This window comes from Pygocentrus nattereri, chromosome 28 (assembly GCF_015220715.1).
Source record: "Pygocentrus nattereri isolate fPygNat1 chromosome 28, fPygNat1.pri, whole genome shotgun sequence".
In the NCBI taxonomy this organism is placed as follows: domain Eukaryota; kingdom Metazoa; phylum Chordata; class Actinopteri; order Characiformes; family Serrasalmidae; genus Pygocentrus; species Pygocentrus nattereri.
The window spans coordinates 105,001-131,831 of record NC_051238.1 but is presented as its reverse complement, the minus strand read 5'-3'; the positions used below and the strand labels follow the sequence as shown (position 1 = coordinate 131,831).

The window sequence follows — 26,831 nt, the reverse complement described above, 5'->3', positions numbered from 1 at the left end:
GGAATTACATTCCACAGTAATATTAAACTTGGTGTGGAACATAAACATGTTAGCTTCATGCTAACCCAATACAGGAAACTGCACAGAGTGGTAGGTAGAAATTAAAATTATCAGCAAAAAGTACTTCAATGACCTTAATGGCACACTAAAATTTATCAGCACACAATCAATTCCATCCTAACTTATTTATTAAAATGTGTATTTTAAAATATTTTACATTGTTGTACATCAGATCAGCACTTCTGTTCCTCCCAGTTTAGTGTCAAGTTCCCCCAGTGATCTCAGGCTCCCTTCACACCAGGCTAGGAGGGAGGCTAGAATGTTCCTCTGAGACACAACAAGCTCCACCACATCTCCATTACTGGAGCTCAGCCGGCTTGGAGGACAACGTTAATAGCTAATTCTCCTAAATCAGCAACAGACACCCATCAAAACCACTTAGCAGCTTAGGATAATGACAGTAATCCCCCCAAACAATTACACAGTCTCTGGCCACTTTAACAGAAACCCCTCTCCTGTATCTCCACCTGTTGGTGTTCAGTGAGAGACTATAGACTATCTGCTGATGTACAGTTTGTGTTGGCACACATAAAACATCCTGGAAGGTAGATGTTTAAAGGTTCTAGATGCAGGAACCTACAGACAGTCTGAGTTTAAGAGGCCATAAAACAAATGTTGCAAATAATACATAAAAATGAAATTTCTGACTTTTTTGGTGGGCAGGGCTTAAAAGAAGGTATTCACCTTCAGTGTCTACTGGTCAACTGATTTTGGAGTGCCTTTAGCCACACCCACACTCTGACTCCTCACCCTTGTCTGATGCAGCAGTGCTGTAACCTTCCTATAATTCTATAATAAATATAAATATCCATCCATACATCCATCCATCCATTTTCTAAGCCGCTTCTCCGGTCAGGGTCGCGGGGGGGTGCCGGAGCCTATCCCAGCAGTCTTTGGGCGGAAGGCAGGATACACCCTGGACAGGTCGCCAGTCCATCGCAGGGCAGACAAAATAAATATAAATATATATAATTAAATTATGAATATAACATATTTAATATAAAATATATATTTAATAATTCAGTCCAAGACGCCTCTGACCGCACGCAGCACATGTTCCGCCTGCTGGGGACATTCACAGTTTGTGGATTGGGCGTGGCTAAAGTCAGATGACCTATCAATTCAAAATCATTAGACTAATATACACGAAAGGGGAATGTCTTATTCTAAGCCCCACCCACCAAAAAAACTCCCAAACTTCAGAGACAGACGAGAGATTAAAAATCTGACAACAGAAAAAGGGGGGAAATAAAGGGGGGGTAATGAAATAGACTGAAAAAATTAAATCTGGATTCTGAACTTTTGTGCAGCAAACAAACTGTGATGAAGGCTGTAAGATACATTTACTGTATAATAACGGCTGAAAAACCTGAATGAAGCTGTAATTCAGTCAGCAGTGAAATGGCGAAGCGGCTCCGAGTTCACTGCAGTGCTTCTGTCGGCTCCACACGCAGGAAGCTGAGGAACTGATGAGTCGTCACTGAGAGACTAAAATAGGTTCCTCTGCAGTTCCGAGTTCGCTATGAGGGGACGTGATCGATCAGTAGAGCTGCACACCGTTAGCGCTCTGAAGGTGACCTTAACCACAGAGTCGACCTTCAGACAGCACCTCAACCTCACCTGTGGTTCTGATCCACTACAGCATGCAGTCTTGTCTGAGAGCTTAGCTCTAACAGCCATATTCACATCTCTGATCAATACTGAAGAGCAAAGAACAATGACCACACAGCATTCACCATGGCAACTACTGAACCCCACAGCGTTCACCACAGAAACTACTGAACCCCACAGCGCTCAACTTGCTGACTACTGAACCCCACAGCATTCAACATGCCAACTACCGAAACCCACAGCATTCATCACGCCGACTACTGAACCCCACAGCGTTAGTCATGCCGACTACTGAACCCCACAACGTTAGTCATCCCAACTACTGAACCCCACAGCATCCAATACAGCGACTACTGAACCCCATAATGTTCAAGACAGCAACTACTGAACCCCACAGCATTCAAGACAGCGACTACTGAACCCCACAGCATTCAACATGACGATTCATGAAAACCACAGCATTCAACACGGCGACTACTGAACCCCACAGCGTTCACCACGGCAATTACTGAAACCCACAACATTCACCACGGCAACTACTGAACCCCACAGCATTCAACGCACTGACTACTGAACCCCATAACGTTCAAGACAGCAACTACTGAACCCCACAGCATTCAAGACAGCAACTACTGAACCCCACAGCGTTCAACACGGCGACTACTGAACCCCACAGCTTTCAACACGGCAACTACTGAACCCCACAGCTTTCAACACGGCGACTACTGAACCCTACAGCATTCAATGTGCCAACTACTGAACCCCACAAGCTTCGACCATGGCGACTACTGAACCCCACAGCGTTCACCACGACTACTGAACCCCATAATGTTCAAGACAGCAACTACTGAACCCCACAGCATTCAACATGCCGATTACTGAACACCACAGCATTCAACATGGCAACTACTGAACCCCACAGCGTTCAACGCGGCGACTACTGAACCCCACAACATTCAACGCGGCGACTACTGAACCCCACAGAGTTCACCACGGCAATTACTGAACCCCACAGCATTCACCATGGCGACTACTGAACCCCACAGCATTCACCATGGCAACTACTGAACCCCACAGCATTCAATGCACTGACTACTGAACCCCATAACATTCAAGACAACAACTACTGAACCCCACAGCATTCAAGACAGCGACTACTGAACCCCACAGCATTCAACCTGCCGATTACTGAACCCCACAGCGTTCAACGCACTGACTACTGAACCCCACAGCGTTAGTCATGCCGACTACTGAACCCCACAATGTTAGTCATCCCAACTACTGAAACCCACAGTATTCATCACGCCGACTACTGAACCCCACAGCGTTAGTCATGCCGACTACTGAACCCCACAACGTTAGTCATCCCAACTACTGAGCCCCACAGCATTCAATACAGTGACTACTGAACCCCACAGAGTCTATCACGGCGACTACTGAACGGCACAGTGACCTACGTGTTCACTACTGAGCCTCACACATGTGGTTTACACACCAACAACTGATACCTACAGAGTTCATAACGCTGACTACTGAACATCAGGTCATTCAACATACCAACTACTGAACATACACAGATCACACACACAGACTACTGAACATCCCAGTCAGTTCCGTTCGGCACTGAATACTGGACTCTAGAGAAGAATGCTACCATTAACCAGCTCTGAAATGAAACAGCCAGGCTCGGAACGTTGAGTATAATCAGATTTGTTCTGAGGATGTTTTTTTGATTGCTAGATCTTTCATAAAAGTGTACAGGTTCTGCAGTGTTCTGTGAAGAATCAGCCTAGGTTGATTATTCATATTGTGTTCTGCTGTTGCTTTCAGGTGGAGGAACGTTTGCTGTAGAGGAGTTAGAGGTTACGTGTGCACAGTGGAGAGGAAAGTAGCAGATCCATCTGGAACCGAGCATTAAGAAGTATCTGTTTTGTTCTCGTCATTCAGGAACACACAATCGCCTATTGTTGCACTGAAAAACAAAACTTATCCAAGGACAATGTGAATGGGACTTGTTGTGTTTCACATCTGCAACACACACACACACACACACACACACACACACACACTGTGGCTAAAACAACCCCCACATTAACAGATCAGAGGAAAACACTTTTGAACATTAACACAAGTTGCTCACCTCGTATTTAACTGGCCAACATTAGTTACCTTAACAACAGACAGCAAACCACAGATAAAGCTTTTACATTTCCAGACTGACACTTCTGCTGAGTTCTGAAAGCATAACTGTGTTTCCAGTTTAACCAAAACAAAAATCCAGTTGTTTAAGGTGTTTTAAGGAGTTTTGTTGTTTTCCCTCAGAATCACAAATACAAACAACAACCACCATAAACAGAGTTATTAAGCTATTGTATTTGTGATTCTGAGGGGAAACAACAAAACTCCTTAAAACACCTTAGACAACTGGACTCCTGACTGAACACACATTATAGTCAGCATGAATCCAGCAGATAAGTAAAATGCAGCATTATTAAAATTTGGTGTGGAGTTTTGGGCCGACATGGTTTGGAGTTTTCGGCTGAAATGGTTTGGAGTTTTGACAACATTTATGCCACTGTGGGAAACAGAACATGATAATGCTGTATTTACACATTAAAGCCAACAGCTGGACACTGTGGCATAAACGTCATTGTGGGGATGCCATCCACAGAATACCGGTGATGTCCTAAACTGTATTTAATATGGAAAAAGTTGTGTGGATGTAAAATCTCTGTGCCTTTAATCACGTCAACCTTCTTATTTTCATATGTATAATATTATCAGCGCAGCTGCGAAGTTATGCCACCATTACTGCTGCTCTATGGCTAATTTTGACAGACTAATAATGTTAGATAATGTTTGACAGATAAATAATGTATGAGCATCTATTTTCACTACCAAGAGAGAGAGATGGGGAGAGTGGGAGACAGACAGAGAGACAGAGAGAGAGAGAGAGAGAGAGAGAGAGAGAGACAAAGAGAGACAGAGACAAGGTGGGCAGAGAGAGAGAGAGAGAGAGAGAGACAGTGGGAGACAGAGAGAGCAGGAGAGTGGGAGACAGAGAGAGAGAGAGAGAGAGAGAGAGAGAGACAGTGGGAGACAGAGAAACACACAGAGTCAGAGAGAGGGAGAGACACAGAGAGAGAGACACACACAGAGACAGAGATGGAGAGAGAGGGGAGAGGGGGAGAGAGAGAGAGAGAGAGAGAGAGAGAGAGAGAGAGAGAGAGGCAGGAACAGTTCAGTATATGAGGTAAATCTCACTCAGTCACTCTAACTGATCCCTTCATTACTGATCACACACCACAGCTCTCTGTCCAACAGTCCACTCTACACTCTATTACAGACACAGATCCTCATCACTCTTACACAACAGCACAGCTAGCATCAGCATGCTAGTACCCACTAGCATCCATGTAGTCAGGTGACACAAACACACACACACACACATTCACATACCATCAGTCTTCTTAGGATGCATCTGCAGCTCAGAGGAACCCACAGAGAACCAAACACAAATGAGAGAGAGATAAATATGAGAGAGGGAGGAGGGGGGAGAGAGAGAGATGGAGGGAGGGAGAGAGAGAGGGAGGTATAGTAGCAGTGTGGTTTGTCGGCCTGGGATGTTGGCTATAATATGGCAGGAGGATGCTATGTGCTAGCTAGCTCAATGTCAGCTGCATCCCTAACACAAAGACACCAGCATCACATCAGCCGGAAGGATGGAGTGATGGACAGATGGACGGATGAAAGCATGGATGGATGAAGGATGGATGGGTGGGTGTAGTGGTTCTGCTCACCAACAGCTTCTTCTTTTCTGCTCTCCTCAGCGCTTTCTCCTGGCAGCCCGTCCCAAATCACCGGCTACAGGCTGCACATCCCTCCCTCCTCCCTCTCTCTATCTCCTGCCCCCACCCTCTTTGCACTCTCTCATTTATATAATTATTTCCCTCCCTCTACCTCCTGCTCCGTCACTCTCCTCTCTCTCTTGGCTCTGTCTGGTAGGACAGACAGGTGGACGGCCAGACGGACGGATGTCCTCTATTGCATGTCTATTGCTCTGCTGATGGGGATGAAGGACAAGAGGAACGAGGGAGCACCTTCTTCTCTATAGACAAAGATATTTTCTGCTGGAGTGCCTGGCTCTCCTCTCCTCCTCCTCCTCCTCCCTCTCGCTCAGGGTGTAGCTGTGCGTCCCGGAGGGAGTCTCAGTGAAATCCCGGCCTGGATCAGGCTGCTGGAATGAACGGCAGCTCTAGAGGTTCAGTGTGTGTTTTCATATGTTCTGTCATGTCTACAGTGCTGCAACTCACAGGTTCCATCCACACCCACTGCAGAGCAGACTCAGTTTATATCACAATACCTACATTTAGAGCAAGTTATTCATTCAGCCTAATGAGAAACTGCAGAACAGACTCAGTTTATATCACAATACCTATATTTTGAGCCGGTTATTAATTCAGCCTAATGAGAAACTATAGAACAGACTCAACTTATATCACAATACCTACATTTTGAACCAGTTATTCATTCAGCCTAATGAGAAACTGTAGAACAGCCACATTTACACATTTAGTCTGATAATTCGTTAATAATCCGTAATATGTACATGTAAACGCCTCAATTGGAATAGTCTAGACTGATTGAGGTCATTCAAAATACAGTTTCTATCTGATTGATCAAGGTGGGAAATCCTGTAAATAATCAGTTAAATAGAAGAATAATATCTGTGCAAACGCCTGTATCTGATTACATTCCCTATCAGAATTTTAAGTCCGTTCTGCATGTGCAACACGTCATAGTAAGAGTTTATACTGTTCAACACGGGGGAGCAGAAACTGGTCTGCAGAGGAGATGAAGTTTATGCTCTAATCTTTAAAAGACAGCGGTGGGAACACAACGTCTTCCTCTCGGCCTTCTTTAATAAGGACATGTGAATGATGTTTTCCTGAGTCTGACGTCCTTTTAAAGCAGTTAAAAACACAATCACTGCTGACTGCTGCTCATCTCTGAGATTCATGGGAAGCTGGTTGTCATGGTAACGTCTAAGTGGTTCTCTACACATGCATTTCGTTTTGATTACTCTTAGTGTGCATGTAAAACGAGATTTTCTACACAGATTACTGAGTGTGAACACACCAAACCAGTTACTGACACATGGTTGGTCTGTGTCAGATGGTCTGTAGCATAAATTATCAAAATATAATAACTTTATAAATAATAGATCAAGTAGAAATAAAATAAACAGTTAATGAAAAATATAAAACAATAATTCAGCAGGAACTAAGAAGTAAAGGTTAAAGTAAAATAAAAGAATAATAAACGTGACACAGTAACAAATACACACACACGCACACATTTTCTAAGCTGCTTCTCCCTCAGGGTCGCGGGACAGGAACTGAAATACATGGAAATTAAATTTAAAATGTAACTAAAATCGAGTAAACTAAACGAAGTAAAGGCTGATCGGTCACTGAACGCGTCTGAGAAGCTGCATCACACTGAGCGTCTCTGTGACGTAGGACAGCCTACGGTCACAGTAAGAGATTTATAGATTAAAACAGAAGCGGACACAGACAGAGATGACAAGCTGAGCTCTTCATAAAGTCCTCAGTGCTTCACACTGTATGGGTCACTAGTAAATGGTCTTAAAGCAGAGTGAAAACAGAGATTTCAGAGTAGTTGCTGATGCATTTCTGTATATCACATCACCAAAATCCACGAGAGACAGTAAAGCTGCTTTAATGATCTTTTTCCTTGTGTGGGAAACACTCTTTGTTCCGATACAGGAAGCCAAGTTTTCACTGTAGTTTACACATATTTAAAGTTAAAAGTATATAAAAAAAATGTTTAAAAGTTCCAAACAAGGTATTTCTACTAACTCTTATCTGGTCCCTTCAGGGTTGTGATTTTAAAAGCGTTAAGATCAATTAGAGACTCTGGAAAACAGCATAAATTTAGTTTTCTCAACATTTAAACTAGTTTATGGTTGTAAAAAGCGACTGTAGCACAATAAAACACTGCTTTATCCACTGCAGTACGAGTATAGTCAGCCGGGCAGTGCAAGATGGGGTCAAGTGTACTGTGCAGTCAACAACTGAGGTGGCAACGTCATTAATATAAATATTAAATAATACTGGTCTGAGGATCGAACCTTAGTTACCGGTAGTAGCTCTGGTTTAGCCCTGGTTTTCCCAGGGCCACACACTGCTCTCTACCAGAGAGATCATTTTTAATCCAGTTAGTAGCCCTGAGATCAAAACCAATGTTTTTTAAAAAGCTTTTAAGAGCAGGGAAGGATCAACTGCATCAAAGGCTTTAGAGAGATCAATAAAAATGAGAGCAGCTGCAGAGATTGTGCTTTTCTGAAACCAGATTAATAATCTGAAAAGACTTTTACGCAGAAATGCCTTCAGTTGATTTTCACTAAGGTTTCTAAGATCTTGACTAAGCATGACAGGTTTGAGATGGTCTATTGTTAATAAGATCAGACGCATCACCTCTTCTGTGAAGTGGAATTATAGGAGTTGTTTTCAGATGCTGATAAAATAGAGAGATTGTGCTGATGGTGTTGGGCTTTGGCCATCAAGCGAGGAGAGAGAGGGTGAACTGCAGAGACCAGGTCTGACAGCAGGGGGTGTGTCTACCACACTGACAGGCGCTTCTGCATTACTGTTATTAAATAAACATCCAGCAGCTGAAAAGTGAGTAATAAATGCTTGTCAGAGCTCCCTGACCAGTAATGTGATGATCACTACTGACCATAAACTACTACTGATCACTGTCTCTCACCCTCTCTCCTTGTGTTGTTAAGCTGGTCTGAAAGCATGAAAAGAGAAAAAAAACACTCACTGTCCTCTCCTGGACACGGCATTCCAGGTTTCTCGGGAATGCTTGGGAATACTGAGAGAGAGAGAGAGAGAGAGAGAGAGAGAGAGAGAGAGAGAGAGAGAGTTGAGAGTATTACAGGGTTTTGCACCATTTTAAAAGTAAAATAAGGCTTTTAAAGACATTTTAAGACCTCAATACATATAATTTAAGACCCAAAAATGTCATAAAAAATTATTTGGTAGAAAATACTCAATTTATTGTCTCCCACATTGGAAATCAAAACTTAATTGTTATCAACAATCTTTTCAATTTTGTTCCATTGTGATGCAGAACAGAGCCAGCATAAGATACATAAGCTGCATTACATTAAACAACACACTGACTTGCATGTAGAAACCTGTAGAAACCATACAGAATTATAAAATAACACATAAAGCATACTGCGTTGTAAATAAGCTAAAAAAAAGTCCTCAAAACAGCTTGTTTGCAAAACAACACAAAATGTTATCACATGAATCTTAGAGAGAAACCAATGAACAGTTCAAATTCAAGAGGTCAAAATTCTCTTCAAGACATGTAGCGTAGCTCTGCCACTCTCTTCTCAATTTCATGGTCTAGGTCCATCAACTCCCCTCTCTTGTCCTTGCATCTTTTTCTCATGGAGTTGGATTTAGTGATGAGCTCTGCCATCTTGGTCCCAGCTGTATTCTCAGCCTTCTCTGCAAGGCTATCTGCCTCCTTCTCTAGAGTGTCACACACAGTTAAGATTGTTCTTCTTTTCTTGCGTATCTGTTCAAGCTCATTTTCAGCCCCTTTTCTCTTGTTCATCTGTTTTGCCTTTTCCTTTTTCTTCCTCTCATCTTCCAAAAAGATCCTATACCGGTTGCGTGAAGTTGCACATTCATTTAGCAGCTCTTTAGTTAGTGGCACTTTGACCACTCCACCACACATCCTCACATAGTCTCTGTGAGACTATAGTGTCCTCATTCATATTGCACATCTCCACCTCCTTGTTTATGGAGAATCCACGCTCCACAGTGGCTTGTCCATGGGACAGAAGCAGTAGCTTTTCCACAAAGCTCCAAAGTTCTGCATATCCATTCATGGCCTTATGCAGGAAGCTGTCAACTCGCAATGTCCCATCCAATGCACTGAAGACCATGAATTCCTCTCCTCTGGCCTCATTAAACAGGAACTTCTGAAACTGTTGTGCAATCTTATCACCTGCATTTACATAAAGACAAACACATTTGTATATTTTCCAGTTAAAATTATATTTTGTGAAATCACAAGAGATTTATATTCAATATACTCTGGAAAATGAATCTCAGATTTCCAACTCTATTTGAACTAAGTCCAAGAACATTTATTAGGCCTACAGACATGTGTTACAACTCCTACTAGGCTAAATTTCCAATAAAATAAAATACAACTAAAAAGATGCAAGTAATAGGCTAGTATAACTTGACATCTAAAATATGGCTATTTACTGAAATAAGATATTGTCTTAGTCAACGACATTGAAGGGAGAGATGCAATAACATTTAGAGCAGTGGTTCTCAAGCTTTCTCATGTCAAGGACCTCGAAATTGGCACAAATTAGACCACAAATCCCCATCTTTTAAGATTTTTGCTTTTAGAGGTCTTATTACAAAAAGTGTATGAATCCTATGACCAAAATTGTCATACATTCTGTCACTGTGTGATTTATTGATGGAATTATAGTGAGAATAAATGATTCCCCTGGAGTTCACTGGGTCCAGGCACAGCATATTTCAGACAGTGGGGTACTTCAGTGGGCACTTCAATAGAATGTTCTGACAAATTTGACAGGGCACTCTGGCTGTCTCGCATGAACTCTAACACATCACACTCACTTCCACCCTGACTGCCTGACATGCCCTGACAAATGCACAAAAGTCATGTGTCACCTGAAACATCAAATAAACTCTCCCTATGTGTAACTTACACTACACAACATTTTACAAATCCTGTGAATAAATCAACTGTTTGATGTCTAATCTTAATCTAATCTATTGGTTGTTTTAGAATAAATACTTAAGTAGTCAAATTACTTGCAGCTGATGTAGCACATTGTTGAAGTCATCCAAGATAATAAATGGTACCTTGAGGGCAGCTGTGGCTCCCAAGCCAATGTCCACTTGCTTTGGACTGACCCAAAATTTTTGGTCTGTCACATCAAGCTTGACCAGATTTACTGGGGAAACATCAACCTGAACATCTCACCGCCTGAGAAGGCTCTGAAAACAGAATAGCACAGGCATAGTAATTATTATTATAATCAAAATCTGAATAAGTATTACTGTATTTACAACATATTCTACAAACATCAACATGCTGAAAATGCATTACTTTGTTTTATCTTTCATATCCTCTGTAAGTAATGATGCTTAAATGACTAACCCTTTAATACATTTTCAGCTGTCATTAGGCCTACCCTGATTAGATCCTCCAAATCTCTGTCTAAGAAGGGAATCATCGGGGCATCTGTCTGGTACTTGGTGAGAAATGGCTGAAAAGTTCTTGAGATATTCATGAAGAAGTGCAACTTTGCCAGGATAATGGGATCCATCCGTGCTTCTGCGATGGTGTCATACGATGATGACCTTGGATTGGGGAGCTTCTTGGCTTTGACCTGATCCACATCGGAGACAATATATGGCCAAATTTCAATGGCTCTCTCAACTGCTGGAAGGTTTTCCAGCCAGCGATGTCCACAAAATGGCAGAGGAAATCTATCACACTTGGTCAATAACACAAAGTTTTCCCTCCTTGCAGGGGCATAATGAAACAGGTAGTGCAGGGCTTTCAGAACTTTTTCAACTTGCCAAACCGTGAAGCCATTCTTGAATGAGTTGTGCATTGTGTGAAGGCCACAACTTCCAATTATTTGTAGTTGGGCTCCACCACACTGCTCTCTGTGTTCCTCTTGTAAGAGTTCAACAAACCTCCAATTAACACTGGGCCCATCCATCGAGAGTAAGAGCATGTTGTTCAGATTCAGCTCTTTTGTACCTTCCTGCACATATAAGGGGTGGAAGGGGTTATAAATTCAATGTGCCAGGTAATCCACATTAGATTAAAAAATGGTTCCATTAGTGTAAGGATGATACTACTACTACTACTACTACTACTACTAATAATAATAATAATAATAATAACAGCTTATATAGCAGAGATCAAAAAACATCCATCAAAACACCTGACATCTTAATTGTGATAAGCACAAGTATTCTTTTACTACTATTTGTTATTTTAACGATTTCTTGCTTATACATACACTCATACATCATACACATTAAAATAATTGTGTGTGTATTATTATTTCTACAGGTTCACTAACTGGTAAAATCATGTATTCTGTGCTAAAATACAACAATTCTAATCTGTACTTACAACATGGCTTGATTCTGCATCTTAGAGTTAATTTGCAAAACAGATAAAATACATTTGTTATTGATGAAAAAGCTTGCTTTTTATTGTGCTTTGCAGATTCGCAAAAAAACAAGGTTTTTCAAATTCAATTTAATTCATAAGTCATGTGTTATTGTGCATTGAACGCACTTTCAATAAAAAAATACATATTTAGTAATAAAAATGGAGATAGGTTTTTGCACATGAACTCTTTATAGCTCTTAGGTGAATGTTTACAGTTGCTATAGCAACAAGTGACAGCCGACGTTACCAGCTGTTAGCTAGATTTGCCCAACAGTCTGAACAACCCCCCCCAAAAAAAAATAAATAAATAAAAAAAATCACAAAACGCCATATTTCAACAAAATCAACTACCAACAGTTACACCCCTTAAACTCTGAGCTAACGTGTTGCGAATAGAACAATGGTATACAATTTCAAACACAGTCGTAAAGTTACTTACACTGAAATGTCCCAACATGTCCTCGGCTCTCGAGTGACCCATAAACTCCGACCCACAGTAGCGGGAGATGACATGGTGTGTGCCCGTCTCATCATCAGTAGTCCAGAACCGCAAACCAGAACCATTTGTTTATTCTTTGTCGTTTTATTCATGCTTTCGTCAAACATGATAACATACGGCTTCTCACTAACGCTGCGCGATAGCTCCTTCTTGATGAACGAAGCAATGCCATATTTGGCGATATATGCAGTTTTATTTTCACCACAGCTGAATGACTTTGCAAGCTGGGAATCGGGGAACATGGCAGCAAAGACTTCACTTATCTCCTCATTAGATTTAAATGAATTGTGCCTCATTACGGTATGGAGAACCCAAATTACCTCTGCCTTTTGGGTCTCTGGCGGTGAAACAAAGTTTTTAATAGTCGACTGAGAGGTGGCGTCTGAACTTGCAACATTAGGGGAGCTGCAAACAATGCAGGGATTAGCCCGGGCTTGCTATATTTAGCTGGGGCCATATACCGCAGGTGCTTTCCTCCCTTCATGTGCGACTCGACGGCTTTGACCCCCATGGTCCCTAAAGAAAAAGTTTTTTTGCAGAATTTGCACATTGCCTCATTTTTGTTTTTGGCTAAATGCATCCTCTTCCATCCATTTGTCGTTAAATTTGCACTTTCCCATCCTTACATGCATCACCGCTCACCTCGACAACCGCGAAATGTCACGCCGCCCGACGTCAGGCGTCTGTCGCAAACGTACCGTAAAACGATTGTGCGCGGGGGCATTTTCTACACCTTCTTTGTACAAAGTTAATCAATCAAATACACACTATTAGATGCTTTACCACTGTGTTTTTCCCATCGGCATTAAACTCACCATCCGAATATTTAATACCTACAGCAAATTTACGATAAATGTAAGACAATATAAGACCTTAATTAATGATATTTAAATTTAAGACATTTTAAGACTTTTTAAGGACCCACGGGAACCCTGTATTAGTGATTGCAGAGGATTGTTTTTCTTATTATTGTTGATAATCTCTAAGAGTCAATAATAATAATAAAAATAATAATAGTAACAAATGAACTGTGTCTGTAATGAGAGGGTCAGTACCGTGGAGCAGGAGTCCTGATCGCTTGTTTCTGCTGTAAATCCGAAATGCCTCATCCAGCTCCATCTGAGAGGAAATAGTGCATGGATCACCTGCAGACAAACAAACACACACATTCAGCTTAAACTGCGTTTGAAAGCTCAGAATTAATGACTGGTACCGATTCTTCAGCAGCTGCACTAATAAACTGCTAATCTGCCGTTTGTTCTGTTGAAGATGTTCAGAGTTGGGAATCTCAGATTATGGATCCTGAACGGATTCTCCTTTAATCCTTAATTAAACATTTCGGTGAATGCTGAGGAAAGCACAGAGGATCACGGGTACCTTCATCATCGATCCATTTCAGCGTGATTAGCAGCTCCCTGCGGACTCCGCACATCTCCCTGACCTCCTCACACAGCTCGGAGAATGTCAGGCTGGAGTCCAGATCTGAAATCAGCATGTCTCTGTAACAGCACACAGCACGCAGGTCACTTCCTCCTGACCTGGAGTCAGTTTCAGATCTTCTTTAAAGCCTCAGTTCAGAGGTAAGTTTAATATCCCCAGTCAGAACCCCAGACCACCCAGAACTCCCCTCACACCCCCACCCACCCAGAACTCCCCTCACACCCTCTCACACCCACCCACCCCCTCACACGCCAACACACCCAGAACTCCCCCTCACACCCCCACCCTGAGGATTAATAACATAGAACTAAAAACAACAGAAAAAGACTTTCAACACCTAAGTATAATTATCTTTATTTCATGTTAAATTGATTAATGATATTTAATAATTAATTAAATAGGATTACTTATGCTCTCCCCCACCAGTGTCAACTGATCACCACCTGGTGGTGAGTTGCATCAGGTGGTGGGGGAAGATGCCGGTCAGACTGGGCAAACCCAAACGTATAGTGAGGTATAGTTGTTGGGAACGTCTGGCAGAAGAACCTGTCAGATTGATCTTCAACTCACACCTCCGTCAGAACTTTGACCAGATATCGGGGGAGGTGGGGGACATTGACTCAGAATAGGCCATGTTCCGCTCCTCCATTGTTGAAGCGGCTGACTGTAGCTGTGGCCGCAAGGTAGTAGGTGCCTGTCGGGGCGGTAGTCCTCGAACCCGGTGGTGGACACCCCAGGTGAGAGATGCCGTCAAGCTGAAGAAGGAGTCCTACCGGGCATGGTTGGCCTGTGGGACACCAGAGGCAGCTTACAGGTATCGACAGGCCATGCGATCTGCGGCTTCAGTCGTCACCAATAGCACTGTATATAGTGGAGATGGTGTGCTGCTGACTTCGACTGAAGACATCATTGGTTGGTTGAAGGAATACTTTGAGGACCTTCTCAATCCCACTGACATGTCCTCCAGTGAGGAGGCAGAGTCTGGAGACATGGGAATAGGCTCATCCATTACTGAGACCGAAGTCATTAAGGTAGTTAAAAAGCTCCTTGGTAGCAAGGCTCCAGGGGTGGCGGTGCCACATTGGGGGCGGTGCCACTGGATTGGCAGACTGGGGTGGTGGTGCCTCTTTTTAAAAAGGGGGACCGGAGGGTGTGTTCCAACTACAGGGGAATCACACTCCTCAGCCTCCCTGGTAAGGTCTATGCAGGGGTACTGGAGAAGAGAGTCTGGCTTATAGTCGAACCTCGGATTCAGGAGGAGCAGTGCGGGTTCCGCCATGGTCGTGGAACACTGGACCAACTCTTCACCCTCTCCAGGATTCTGTAGGGCTCATGGGAGTTTGCCCAACCAGTCCACATGTGCTTTGTGGATCTGGAGAAGGCATTCGACTGTGCTCCCCAGGGTATTCTGTGGGAGGTGCTTCAGGAGTACGGGGTACATGGCTCTTTGCTACGAGCCATTCAGGCCCTGTACAAACAAAGCAGGAGCTTGGTTCACATGGCCGGTAGTAAATCAGACTCGTTCCCAGTGACAGTTGGACTGCCCTTTGTCACCGATTCTATTCATAGTTTTTAAGGATAGAATTTCTAGGCGCAGTCAGGGGACGGAGGGTGTCCGGTTTGGTGACCTCAAGGTCACATCGCTGCTGTTTGCAGATGATGTGGTCCTATTGGGGACATCAGGCCGTGAACTTCAGCTTTCGCTGGATCGGTTTGCAGCCGAGTGTGAAGCGGCCGGGATGAGAATCAGTACCTCTAAATCCGAGACCATGGTTCTCAGGCGGAAAAGGGTGGAGAGCCCTCTCTGGGTCTGGGATAAGCTCTTGCCTCAAGTGGAGGAGTTTAAGTATCTCAGGGTCTTGTTCACGAGTGATGGTACAAGGGAGCGGGAGATTGACAGGCGGATTGGTGCTGGGTCAGCAGCGATGCGGGCTCTTTACCGGTCTGTTGTGGTAAAGAAAGAGCTGAGCCACAAGGCAAAGCTCTCGATTTACCGGTCGATCTACGTTCCTACCCTCACCTATAGTCATGAGCTTTGGGTAATGACCGAAAGAATAAGATCGCGAATACAAGCCGCCAAAATTAGTTTCCTCCGCAGGGTGTCTGGACTCTCCCTTAGAGATAGGGTGAGAAGTTCGGTCAAACGGGAGGGACTTGGAGTAGAGCCGCTGCTTCACGTCGAGAGGAGCCAGTTGAGGTGGTTCGGGCAGCTGGTGAGGATGCCTCCTGGACGCCTCCCTCGTGAGGTGTCACAGGCAAGTCCACCAGGGAGGAGACCCCGGGGAAGACACAGGACACGCTGACGTGACTATATTGCCCAGCTGGCCTGGGAGCGCCTCGGAATCCCCCCGGAGAGCTAGTGGAAGTGGCTGGGGAAAGGGAGGTCTGGGCCTCATTGCTTAGGACGCTGCCCTCGCAATCCGAACCCCGGAGAAGCGGAAGATGATGGATGGATGGATGGATGGATACTTACGCTCTCTGTGAAATGAACCATGAAGCTGGTCAGTGTTTGAGTGCTGACCATATCCACGATATGCTTAGAAAAGCTATGGATAAAATATCGTCACACTGCCCAGTTTAATGACCATAAATGTGACTAGTTACAACAAAAGGCCCATCAGCCAGGATTTTCTGTTAGCAATGCGCAATTATACTGTTATCCGATTTATATTATTATTTTTTTATTATTTTATTCTTACGTTTCTGCCGTTTCTTTGCCGCGTAACTAGTCCCGCAGTTTTCGAGATATCGATGCCGTTCCAACTCCAGATTGTCCGGCCCGATTGTGTGATGCGTGCTTGTACACAGCTTTTTGATCGGATGCACAGATTCCGAACAGCTGCCCAAAATGTGGGAATTTTTGTCCTATTGAAAATGAATGGAAAGGCTGTTGGCAGACTGCCAGACATGATGTCACAAAGGCCCCCTCTCTCACACAACACCTACAATCCACGCACGGAACTCAATGTCTCACCAACTCCCAGCCTGATTCTCAGCAGCTCTGTTAAGGGTTAACTGCTTTTAAGGTGGAACTGCACCAAGATAGCACAGAATTTTAAGGTGGAACATCTATTTAAGGTGGAACTAGCATAACAATAAATTTAAGGTGGAACTTCAATTAACATAGCGCTATGTTTAAGGTGGAACAGTTACTAATATGTTACTCACGTTAATGTGAAACCTCAATTAACATAGCAAAAAATTTAAGGTGGAACTGCTATTAACATAGCACGAAATATGGCACAGCATTTAAGGTGGAACTTTTTTAAGGATGCACAGAACTTAAGGTGAAACTTCAGTTCACATACCACAAAATTAAATGAGGCACAGAATTTAAGGTTGAACTGCTATTAACATAGCACTAAATATGGCACAGTATTTAAGGTGGAACTTCTTTTAAGGTGGCACAGACTTTAAGGTGAAACTGCAATTAACCTAGCACTAAATTTAAGGTGGCACAGAATTTAGGACTGAATTCTCTTTAAGCTAGCACTAAATTTAAGGTAGAACCTCTGTTAACATAGCACAAAATTAAAGGAGGCGCACAATTTAAGGTGGAACTTTGACATAGCAATGAAATTAAGGTGGCACATACCTTACGGTGGAACTTGAAACGACACAGCATGAAATTTAAGGTGGCACAGCTCGACAACTAACTCAACAGTATTTACAGGGAGCATATTTATTAATAACTGGATTAAATCCAAAGTTTATTTTGTATTTTCTATAATTTCAGTACAAACCAATCACCTCTGATTGAAGAGAATCACTGTAATACATTTTGTGTTTTACTGTGTGTTTAACACTTCAGTTTCTCCTCAGTAACGTCTGGTGTGCGTTTATCCGTATCTCAGTGCTGAGAGTTAATAAGGCCGAAAGTCCACAGAGCAAAACCAACATTACAGACCCAGCCTTACAGACCCAGCCCTGACACTGCGGGCTGCAGTGGCCACATGCAAACAAGGAATTTGCAAAGTATTTACAGCCTCACTTATCATTTCACAGCATTTCAGTGCTGTTGAGTGGTCTGTGTGTAACAGCACGAGTGAAAACACTCTTAACAAGAACACTTTACAGCAATTTCACTGATTCTGAGCATTTTATACTTTAATAGAAACACCCACCTTGTGCTTCCACTCACTGGCCACTTTAATAGAAACACCCACCTTGTGCTTCCACTAACTGGCCACTTTATTAGAAACACCCACCTTGTACTTCCACTAACTGGCCACTTTATTAGAAACACCCACCTTGTGCTTCCACTCACTGACCACTTTATTAGGAAAACCCACCATATTCCTTCTCTATGTATGTGTTTAGTTACTGACTGCAGTCCATCAATTGGTCAGTTTGTGACCACAGTGCCTCTGGTGTCCAGATATTAACTGGCCAGTGCTGACGAACATTCAGCCTCTATAATCATCATACTTTTTTCACGATGAACTCCCTGCAGTTTCAATTTGTGAAGTAACTGAGACGTCAGCCACACTGGACTGGATTGAACTGGACTGCAGGTCATGAGACAGTCGACAAATAATGACCAACACAAAACACGGCTTCGCCCGCCTGTCTGACTGCAGAGCAGCACTAAAGCCCTAATAGCACACAATACCTCACACACCACACTGCAGGACCAGACTAAAGAGTGAAATACAGGTTGTTCTGGGAGTCCGGGACCCTGCAACTAACCCCTCAGGCTCATTGAAAGTCTGGAAATCCAAATGCTGGCATTCTCTGAAAATAAATATTAGGAAACTTCTGAGGCGTTCAGAGAAAAACAGACACACAAATATACACACAGTAAAATGTTTCCATTTTATTACAGCCGCTTTAAACTCCAAACACAGTTTAGCATTAAAGAAATCAGAGCTGCAGCACTGATCTGCCTCCAGGTGGTGCTGCAGTGAACCAGCTCACTCCCTGTTTACACTTAACATCTGATCATCATCCACTGACAACAGAAGGAATATATTAAACTAAAAAAGTTTAATATTTCACCTTTAAGTTATGATTCAGAGTCAGAGTCTGTTTATCGCCTCGTTTGAGATCATGTTTCCTCATGGTGGCACTGCAGCTCTCCCAGAATTAGCAAGTATGTAACTCTGGAGTGTTTTCACCGTCACTGAGGTTTCCTGTCAAACAAATGCTGTGGGTGGGGCGTCAGGAAGTTTTAAGAGGAAGTGAAGAGTTACAGTAAGACTTACAGTAAACTTAAACTTACAGTAAGATGCTAAAGTGGGTCTCTGATTGAGCTCCTTGAGCGTTTGTAACATGTTAAAATAGAAAAGTACTAAAACGTGCAGGACAGTGTTTCTTGGACTGTACAGCGAGTTTCTACCTGAAGCTGTTCACAGCGTCACTAACATTGGTGTCTGTGTAGCTTCAAACTCTCCCAGGTGCTCAGGAACCACATCCTTCAGAACATCCCTCTGGACGGGATTCTCCTCGGCCTGGTTCAGTTAGTGAGTGTTGAAACGTCTCCATCGGCGGCTGCTGATGCTCCAGGACCGCCAGAGTCACAAAGTTTTCAACACTTCCTCTTCAAGCAGGAAGCCTCACTGACCGTGAAAACACATGTTAACCATGTTAATTCTGGCAGAGATACAGTGCCAGCATGAGGAAACATGACCGCCATGAGCGACTGTTACTCTGAGTTTAACGTCAGAACACCGAAACACTGAAGATGAAATGAAAAATTACAGAGAAACACAAACAAACCAGCCATTAGGGGTGTACTTTGTGTACTTCTGGTGCCGGTCCCAAGCCCGGATAAATGGTGAGGGTTGCGTCAGGAAGGGCATCCGCCGTAAAACTTGTGCCAAAACTATCATGCGGATAAAAAATATGATTGCCATACCGGATCGGTCGAGGCCCGGGTTAACAACGACCGCCTCCGGTGCTGTTGACCAGCAGGGTGCCGGTGGAAATTGGACTACTGTAGGTCGAAGACCATCAAAGAGGAGAGGAGGAAGGCGGGTTAGAAGGCAGCGAGAGAGAAGGAAAGGCAGGAGTGTGGAGGTTAGAGTAGGGACTCTGAACATAGGGACAATGACCGGTAAAGGCAGAGAGCTTGCAGACATGATGCAGAGAAGGAAGGTAGATATTCCATGTGTCCAGGAGACCAGATGGAAAGTAAGCAAGGCCAGGAACATTGGAGGTGGATTCAAACTGTTCTATCATGGTGTAGAGAGGAAGAGAAATGGAGTAGGGATAAAAGGATCTAAAGGAACAGCTTGGGAAAAGTGTTCTGGATGTAAAGAGAGTGTCAGATAGGATCATGAGCCTGAAGTTGGAAGTTGATGGTGTAATGTTGAATGTGGTCAGTTCATATGCACCACAGGTTGGTTGTCAGTTACAGGAGAAAGAGGAATTTTGGAGTAAGATGGATGAAGTGGTAGATGGTGTCCCTAGAGAGGAGAGATTAGTGATTGGTGCAGACTTCAATGGACATGTTGGTGAAGGGAACAGAGGGGATGAAGAGGTGCTGGGTATGTATGGTGTGAAAGACAGAAATGCGGAAGGTCAGATGGTTGTAGATTTTGCAAAGAGAATGGAAATGGCTGTGGTGAACACGTATTTTCAGAAGAGGGAAGAACACAGGGTGACATACAAGAGTGGAGGGAGGTGCACACAGGTGGATTATATCCTTAGCAGGAGATGCCACCTAAAGGAAATTGGAGATTGTAAAGTGGTACCAGGGGAAAGTGTAGCAAGATAGCATAGGGTGGTTGCCTGTAGAATGAGATTAGAAACAAAGAAGAGGAACAGATTGAAGACAGAGCCAAAGATTAGATGGTGGAAGCTGAAGCAGGAGGATGGTTGCAGGCAGTTCAGGGACAAATTGCAACAGGCCCTTGGGGGCAGTGAGGATCTACCTGAGGACTGGGAAACTACAGCTAAGGTGGTGAGAGAAACTGGCAAAAATGTATTGGGTGTTTTGTCTGGTCAGAGGAAAGAAGACAAGGAAAGTTGGTGGTGGAATGAGGAAGTCCAGGAGAGTAATCAGAAGAAGAAGGCAGCTAAGAAAAAGTGGGATAACCAGAAAGATGAAGGAAGTAGCAGGAGTACTGTGAGGCTAGTCGCATAGTGAAAAGAATGGTGGCAAAGGCAAAGGTTCAGGCCTATGAAGAGCTGTATGAGAGGCTGGACAGTAAAGAAGGAGTAAAGGACTTGTATTATTTGGCTAAACAGAGAGATAGAGCTGGAAAGGATGTACAGCAGGTTAGGCTGATAAAGGATAGAGCGGGAAATGTACTAGTGAGTGACCAGACACTGTTGAGTAGATGGAAGGAGTAATTTGACAAACTAATGAATGAGGAAAATGAGAGAGAGAGGAGGACAACGGGGGGAGAGATGGTGGATCAGGAAGTGCAGAGAATTAGTAAGGTGGAAGTGAGGGCAGATTTTAAAAGGATGAAGAATGGAAAGGCAGTTGGTCCAGATGACATACCTGTGGAGGTATGGAGATGTTTAGGAGAGAAGGCAGTGGACTTTTTAACCAGGTTGTTTAACAAAATCCTGGAGAGTGAGAGGATGCCTGATGAGTGGAGAAGCAGTGTACTGGTCCCCATTTTTAAGAACAAGGGTGATGTGCAGAACTGCAGTAACTACAGAGGTATAAAGTTGATGAGCCACACCATGAAGGTATGGGAAAGAGTTGTTGAAGCAAGGCTAAGGCGAGAGGTTCAGATCGGTGAGCAGCAGTTTGGTTTCATGCCCAGAAAGAGTACCACAGATGCAATTTTTGCATTGAGAGTGTTGATAGAGAAGTACAGAGAAGGTCAGAAGGAGCTACACTGTGTCTTTGTGGATCTAGAGAAGGCATATGATAGGGTGCCAAGAGAGGAACTGTGGTACTGTATGAGGAAGTCAGGTGTAGCTGAAAAGTATGTTAGGGTGGTGCAGGACATGTATGAGGATAGTGAGACAGTGGTGAGGTGTGCAGTTTGAGTGACAAATGGTTTCAAGGTGAAGGTAGGGTTACATCAGGGATCAGCTTTGAGCCTTCTTGTTTGCAATGGTGATGGAAAGGTTGACAGATGAGGTCAGGCAGGAGGCTCCATGGGCCATGATGTTTGCAGATGACATTGTAATCTGAGGTGAGAGTACAGAGCAGGTGGAAGAGAATCTGGAGAGGTGGAGGTTTGCACTGGAGAGGAGAGGAATTAAGGTCAGTAGAGAAAAGACTGAATACATGTGTGTGAATGAGAGGGAGGCAGGTGGAAACGTGAAGATGCAAGGAGTAGAGGTCGTAAAGGTGGATGACTTCAAATATCTTGGGTCAACCATCCAGAGCAATGGACAGTGTAGAAAAGAGATGAAGAAAAGGGTGCAGGCAGGATGGAGTGGGTGGAGACGGGTGTCAGGGCTGATGTGTGACAGAAGGATAGCAGCAAGAAAGGGAAGGTTTACAAGACAGTAGTGCGTCCTGCTATGATGTATGGTTTGGAGACTGTGGCTCTGTCTAAAAGACAGGAGGCTGAGCTGAAGGTGGCAGAGATGGAGATGCTGAGATTTTCGTTGGGAGTGACAAGGATGGACAAGATTAGAAATGAGCAGATCAGAGGGACAGTGAAGGTGGAGCAGTTTGGAGATAAAGCCAGAGAGGTCAGGTTGAGATGGTTTGGACATGTGTTGAGGAGGAATAGTGGATATATTGGACAAAGAATGTTGGAGATGGAGCTGCCGGACAGAAGGAGAAGAGGTAGACCTCAGAGAAGGTTTATGGATGTAGTGTAGGTGGACATGGAGATGGTTGGTGTAAAAGTAGAGGAGGCAGTGGATAGGGCAAGATGGAGGCAGATAATCCGCTGTGGCGACCCCTAAAGGGAGCAGCCGAAAGACGAAGACACAGAAACACAAACGCACAAACACACAAATCTGACTCTGACTCATGTCTTAAATAAAACACACACCTCAGAAACTGTAAACACAGTTTAATCAGCATTCTCTGCATGTGTGTTTGAATAAAGTCAGGAACTGCAGAGAAGGAAGAGAGTTATGTTCTTTTGCTGAAGCCCAGTTTGAATATTAATATGGATCATAATATGGAGGAAGATCAGTGCAGCATCCTTCACACATCAGACCACCTTTTAACTGTGGGGTCCACAAGAGCGAGAGCACAACCAAAAACAGAGTCTGGTTAGGGAATGTTTTTTTGTTTTTACCTGTTTGTAAAGTGTTTGTCTTATTTCAGTTTAATCAGTTAATTTATTTCAATACAAGTTAAGACGACACAATATGAGGGATCTCCCTCCCTCTGTTCATCTCTCTGCCTTCCTCCCTATGTCCATCTGTCTCTCTCTCTCCCTCTGTCCATCGCTCTCTCTCCCTTCCTCCCTCTGTCCATCTGTCTCTCTCTCTCTCCCTTCTTCCCTCTGTCTCTCTCTCTCTCTCTCTCTCTCTCTCTCCCGCCATCTGTCCATCTCTCTCACTTCATCCCTCTTTCCATCTGTCTCCCTCTCCCTTCCTCCCTCTGTCCATCTGTCTCCCTCCCTCCATCTCTCTTCCTCCCTCCCTCCCTCCATCTCTCTTCCTCCCTCCCTCCCTCCCCCCCTCTGTACATCTCTCTCTCTCTCTCTCTCTCTCTCTTCCTCCCTGCCTCTGTCCATCTCTCTTCCTCTTCCTCTCCCTCCCTCTGCCTTCCTCCCTATGTCCATCTGTCTCTCTCTCCCTCTGTCCATCGCTCTCTCTCCCTCCCTTCCTCTGTCCACCTCTCTCCCTCTCGCATCCACCCTCTGTCCATCGGTCTCTCTCTCTCCCTTCCTCCCTCTGTCTCTCCCTCCCTCTGTCCATCTGTCTCTCTCTCTGTCTCCCTTCTTCCCTCTGTCTCTCTCTCTCTCTCTTTCACCATCTGTCCATCTCTCTCTGCCTTCCTCCCTATGTCCATCTGTCTCTCTCTCCCTCTGTCCATCGCTCTCTCTCCCTCCCTTCCTCTGTCCATCTCTCTCCCTCTTGCATCCACCCTCTGTCCATCTGTCTCTCTCTCCCTTCCTCCCTCTGTCTCTCCCTCCCTCTGTCCATCTGTCTCTCTCTCTCTCCCTTCTTCCCTCTGTCTCTCTCTCTCTCTTTCACCATCTGTCCATCCATCTCTCTCTCTCTCTCACCATCTGTACATCTCTCTCTCTCTCTTCCTCCCTGCTTCTGTCCCTCTCTCTTCCTCTCCCTCCCTCTGTTCATCTCTCTGCATTCCTCCCTATCTCCATCTGTCTCTCTCTCCCTGTCCATCGCTCTCTCTCCCTCCCTGCCTGCCTCTCTCCATCTCTCTCCCTTCCTCCCTCTGTCCATCTGTCTCTCTCTCCCTTCCTCCCTCTGTCCATCTGTTTCTCTCTCTCTTTCACCATCTGTCCATCCATCTCTCTCTCTCACGATCTGTACATCTCTCTCTCTCTCTCTTCCATCTGTCCGTCCATCCATCCATCCATCTCTCTCTCTCTCTCTCTCTCTCTCTCTCCCTCCCACTGTCCATCTGTCTCCCTCTCCCTCCCTCACTCTGTCCAGCTCTCTCCCTTCCTACCTCTATCCATCTGTCTCTCTCCCTCTGTTCATCTCTCTTTCCCTCCCTCCATCTCTCTGTCCATCGCTCTCTCTCCCTGCCTCTGTCCATCTGTCTCTCTCTCCCTTCCTCCCTCTGTCTCTCCCACCCTCTGTCTCTCCCTCCCTCCCTCTGTCCATCTGTCTCTCTCTCCCTTCCTCCCTCTGTCTCTCCCTCCCTCCCTCTGTCCATCTGTTTCTCTCTTTCACCATCTGTCCATCCATCTCTCTCTCTCACCATCTGTAAATCTCTCTCTCTCTCTCTCTTCCATCTGTCCGTCCATCCATCTCTCTCTCTCTCTCTCTCTCTCTCCCTCCCACTGTCCATCTGTCTCCCTCTCCCTCCCTCACTCTGTCCAGCTCTCTCCCTTCCTACCTCTATCCATCTGTCTCTCTCCCTCTGTTCATCTCTCTCTCCCTCCCTCCATCTCTCTGTCCATCGCTCTCTCTCCCTGCCTCTGTCCATCTGTCTCTCTCTCCCTTCCTCCCTCTGTCTCTCCCTCCCTCTGTCCATCTCTCTCTCACTTCCTCCCTCTTTCCATCTGTCTCCCTCTCCCTCCCTCCCTCCTTCCCTCCCACTGTCCATCTCTCTCCCTTCCTCCATATTTCCATCTGTCTCCCTCTCCCTTCCTCCCTCTGTCCATCTGTGTCTCTCTCTCCCTCCCTCAGTTCAACTCTCTCCCTCCCTCCCTCTGTCTCTCCCTCTCTCTGTCCATATCTCTCTCACTTCCTCCCTCTTTCCATCTGTCTCCCTCTCCCTCCCTCCTTCCCTCCCACTGTCCATCTCTCTCTCCCTCTCCCTCCCTCCTTCCCTCCCACTGTCCATCTCTCTCTCCCTTCCTCCATATTTCCATCTGTCTCCCTCTCCCTCCCTCCTTCCCTCCCACTGTCCATCTCTCTCTCCCTTCCTCCATATTTCCATCTGTCTCCCTCTCCCTCCCTCCTTCCCTCCCACTGTCCATCTCTCTCCCTTCCTCCATATTTCCATCTGCCTCCCTCTCCCTCCCTCCTTCCCTCCCACTGTCCATCTCTCTCCCTTCCTCCATATTTCCATCTGTCTCCTTCTCCCTTCCTCCCTCTGTCCATCTGTGTCTCTCTCCCTCCCTCAGTTCAACTCTCTCCTTCCCTCCCTCTGTCCGTCTCTCTCTCACTTCCTCCCTCTTTCCATCTGTCTCCCTCTCCCTCCCTCCTTCCCTCCCACTGTCCATCTCTCTCCCTTCCTCCATATTTCCATCTGTCTCCCTCTCCCTTCCTCCCTCTGTCCATCTGTGTCTCTCTCTCCCTCCCTCAGTTCAACTCTCTCCCTCCCTCCCTCTTTCTCTCCCTCTCTCTGTCCATATCTCTCTCACTTCCTCCCTCTTTCCATCTGTCTCCCTCTCCCTCCCTCCTTCCCTCCCACTGTCCATCTCGCTCTCCCTTCCTCCATATTTCCATCTGTCTCCCTCTCCCTCCCTCCTTCCCTCCCACTGTCCATCTCTCTCTCCCTTCCTCCATATTTCCATCTGTCTCCCTCTCCCTCCCTCCCTGCCTCCCTCCCTCTGTCCATCTCTCTCCCCCCTCCCTCCAACCCTCTGTCCATCTCTCTCCCCCCTCCCTCCCTCTGTCCATCTCTCTCCCTCCTCCCTCCCTCCGCCCCCTCCCTCCCTCCCTCCCTCTGTCCATCTCTCTCCCCCCTCCCTCCAACCCTCTGTCCATCTCTCTCCCCCCTCCCTCCAACCCTCTGTCCATCTCTCTCCCCCCTCCCTCCCTCTGTCCATCTCTCTCCCCCCTCCCTCCAACCCTCTGTCCATCTCTCTCCCCCCTCCCTCCAACCCTCTGTCCATCTCTCTCCCCCATCCCTCCCTCTATCCATCTCTCTCCCCCCTCCCTCCCTCTGTCCATCTCTCTCTCACTTCCTCCCTCTGTCCATCTGTCTCCCTCTCCCTCCCTCCTTCCCTCCCACTGTCCATCTCTCTCTCCCTTCCTCCATATTTCCATCTGTCTCCCTCTCCCTCCCTCCCTCCCTCCCTCCCTCTGTCCATCTCTCTCCCCCCTCCCTCCAACCCTCTGTCCATCTCTCTCCCCCTCCCTCCCTCCTTCCCTCCCACTGTCCATCTCGCTCTCCCTTCCTCCATATTTCCATCTGTCTCCCTCTCCCTCCCTCCTTCCCTCCCACTGTCCATCTCGCTCTCCCTTCCTCCATATTTCCATCTGTCTCCCTCTCCCTCCCTCCTTCCCTCCCACTGTCCATCTCTCTCTCCCTTCCTCCATATTTCCATCTGTCTCCCTCTCCCTCCCTCCCTCCCTCCCTCTGTCCATCTCTCTCCCCCCTCCCTCCAACCCTCTGTCCATCTCTCTCCCCCCTCCCTCCCTCTGTCCATCTCTCTCCCTCCTCCCTCCCTCCGCCCCCTCCCTCCCT

The 26,831-nt window shown here is 45.4% G+C and overlaps 1 protein-coding gene and 1 long non-coding RNA gene across 3 annotated transcripts in view; both read right to left on the bottom strand.

The window, feature by feature from the left end:
• Positions 1-26,831, bottom strand: part of prkcz (protein kinase C, zeta) — a 143,783-nt gene that overhangs the window by 105,272 nt on the left and 11,680 nt on the right. Inside the window, exons 2-4 of one of the 2 annotated variants that reach the window (XM_037535781.1) lie at positions 13,838-13,959; positions 13,516-13,605; positions 8,524-8,574 (exon numbers count right to left, since the gene is read on the bottom strand). In XM_037535781.1, coding sequence (XP_037391678.1) covers positions 8,524-8,574; positions 13,516-13,605; positions 13,838-13,959 — 263 coding nt within the window. Of the gene's footprint in view, positions 1-5,130; positions 5,168-8,523; positions 8,575-13,515; positions 13,606-13,837; positions 13,960-26,831 lie in introns of those variants that run through there. The other variant, XM_037535784.1, reaches the window with a different exon arrangement.
• LOC108415020 lies at positions 8,796-13,169 on the bottom strand. The gene is made up of 4 exons (XR_001856950.2): positions 12,401-13,169; positions 10,961-11,542; positions 10,629-10,763; positions 8,796-9,726 (listed from the first exon to the last, which is right to left on the bottom strand). It is a non-coding gene; the product is annotated as an uncharacterized LOC108415020 (long non-coding RNA).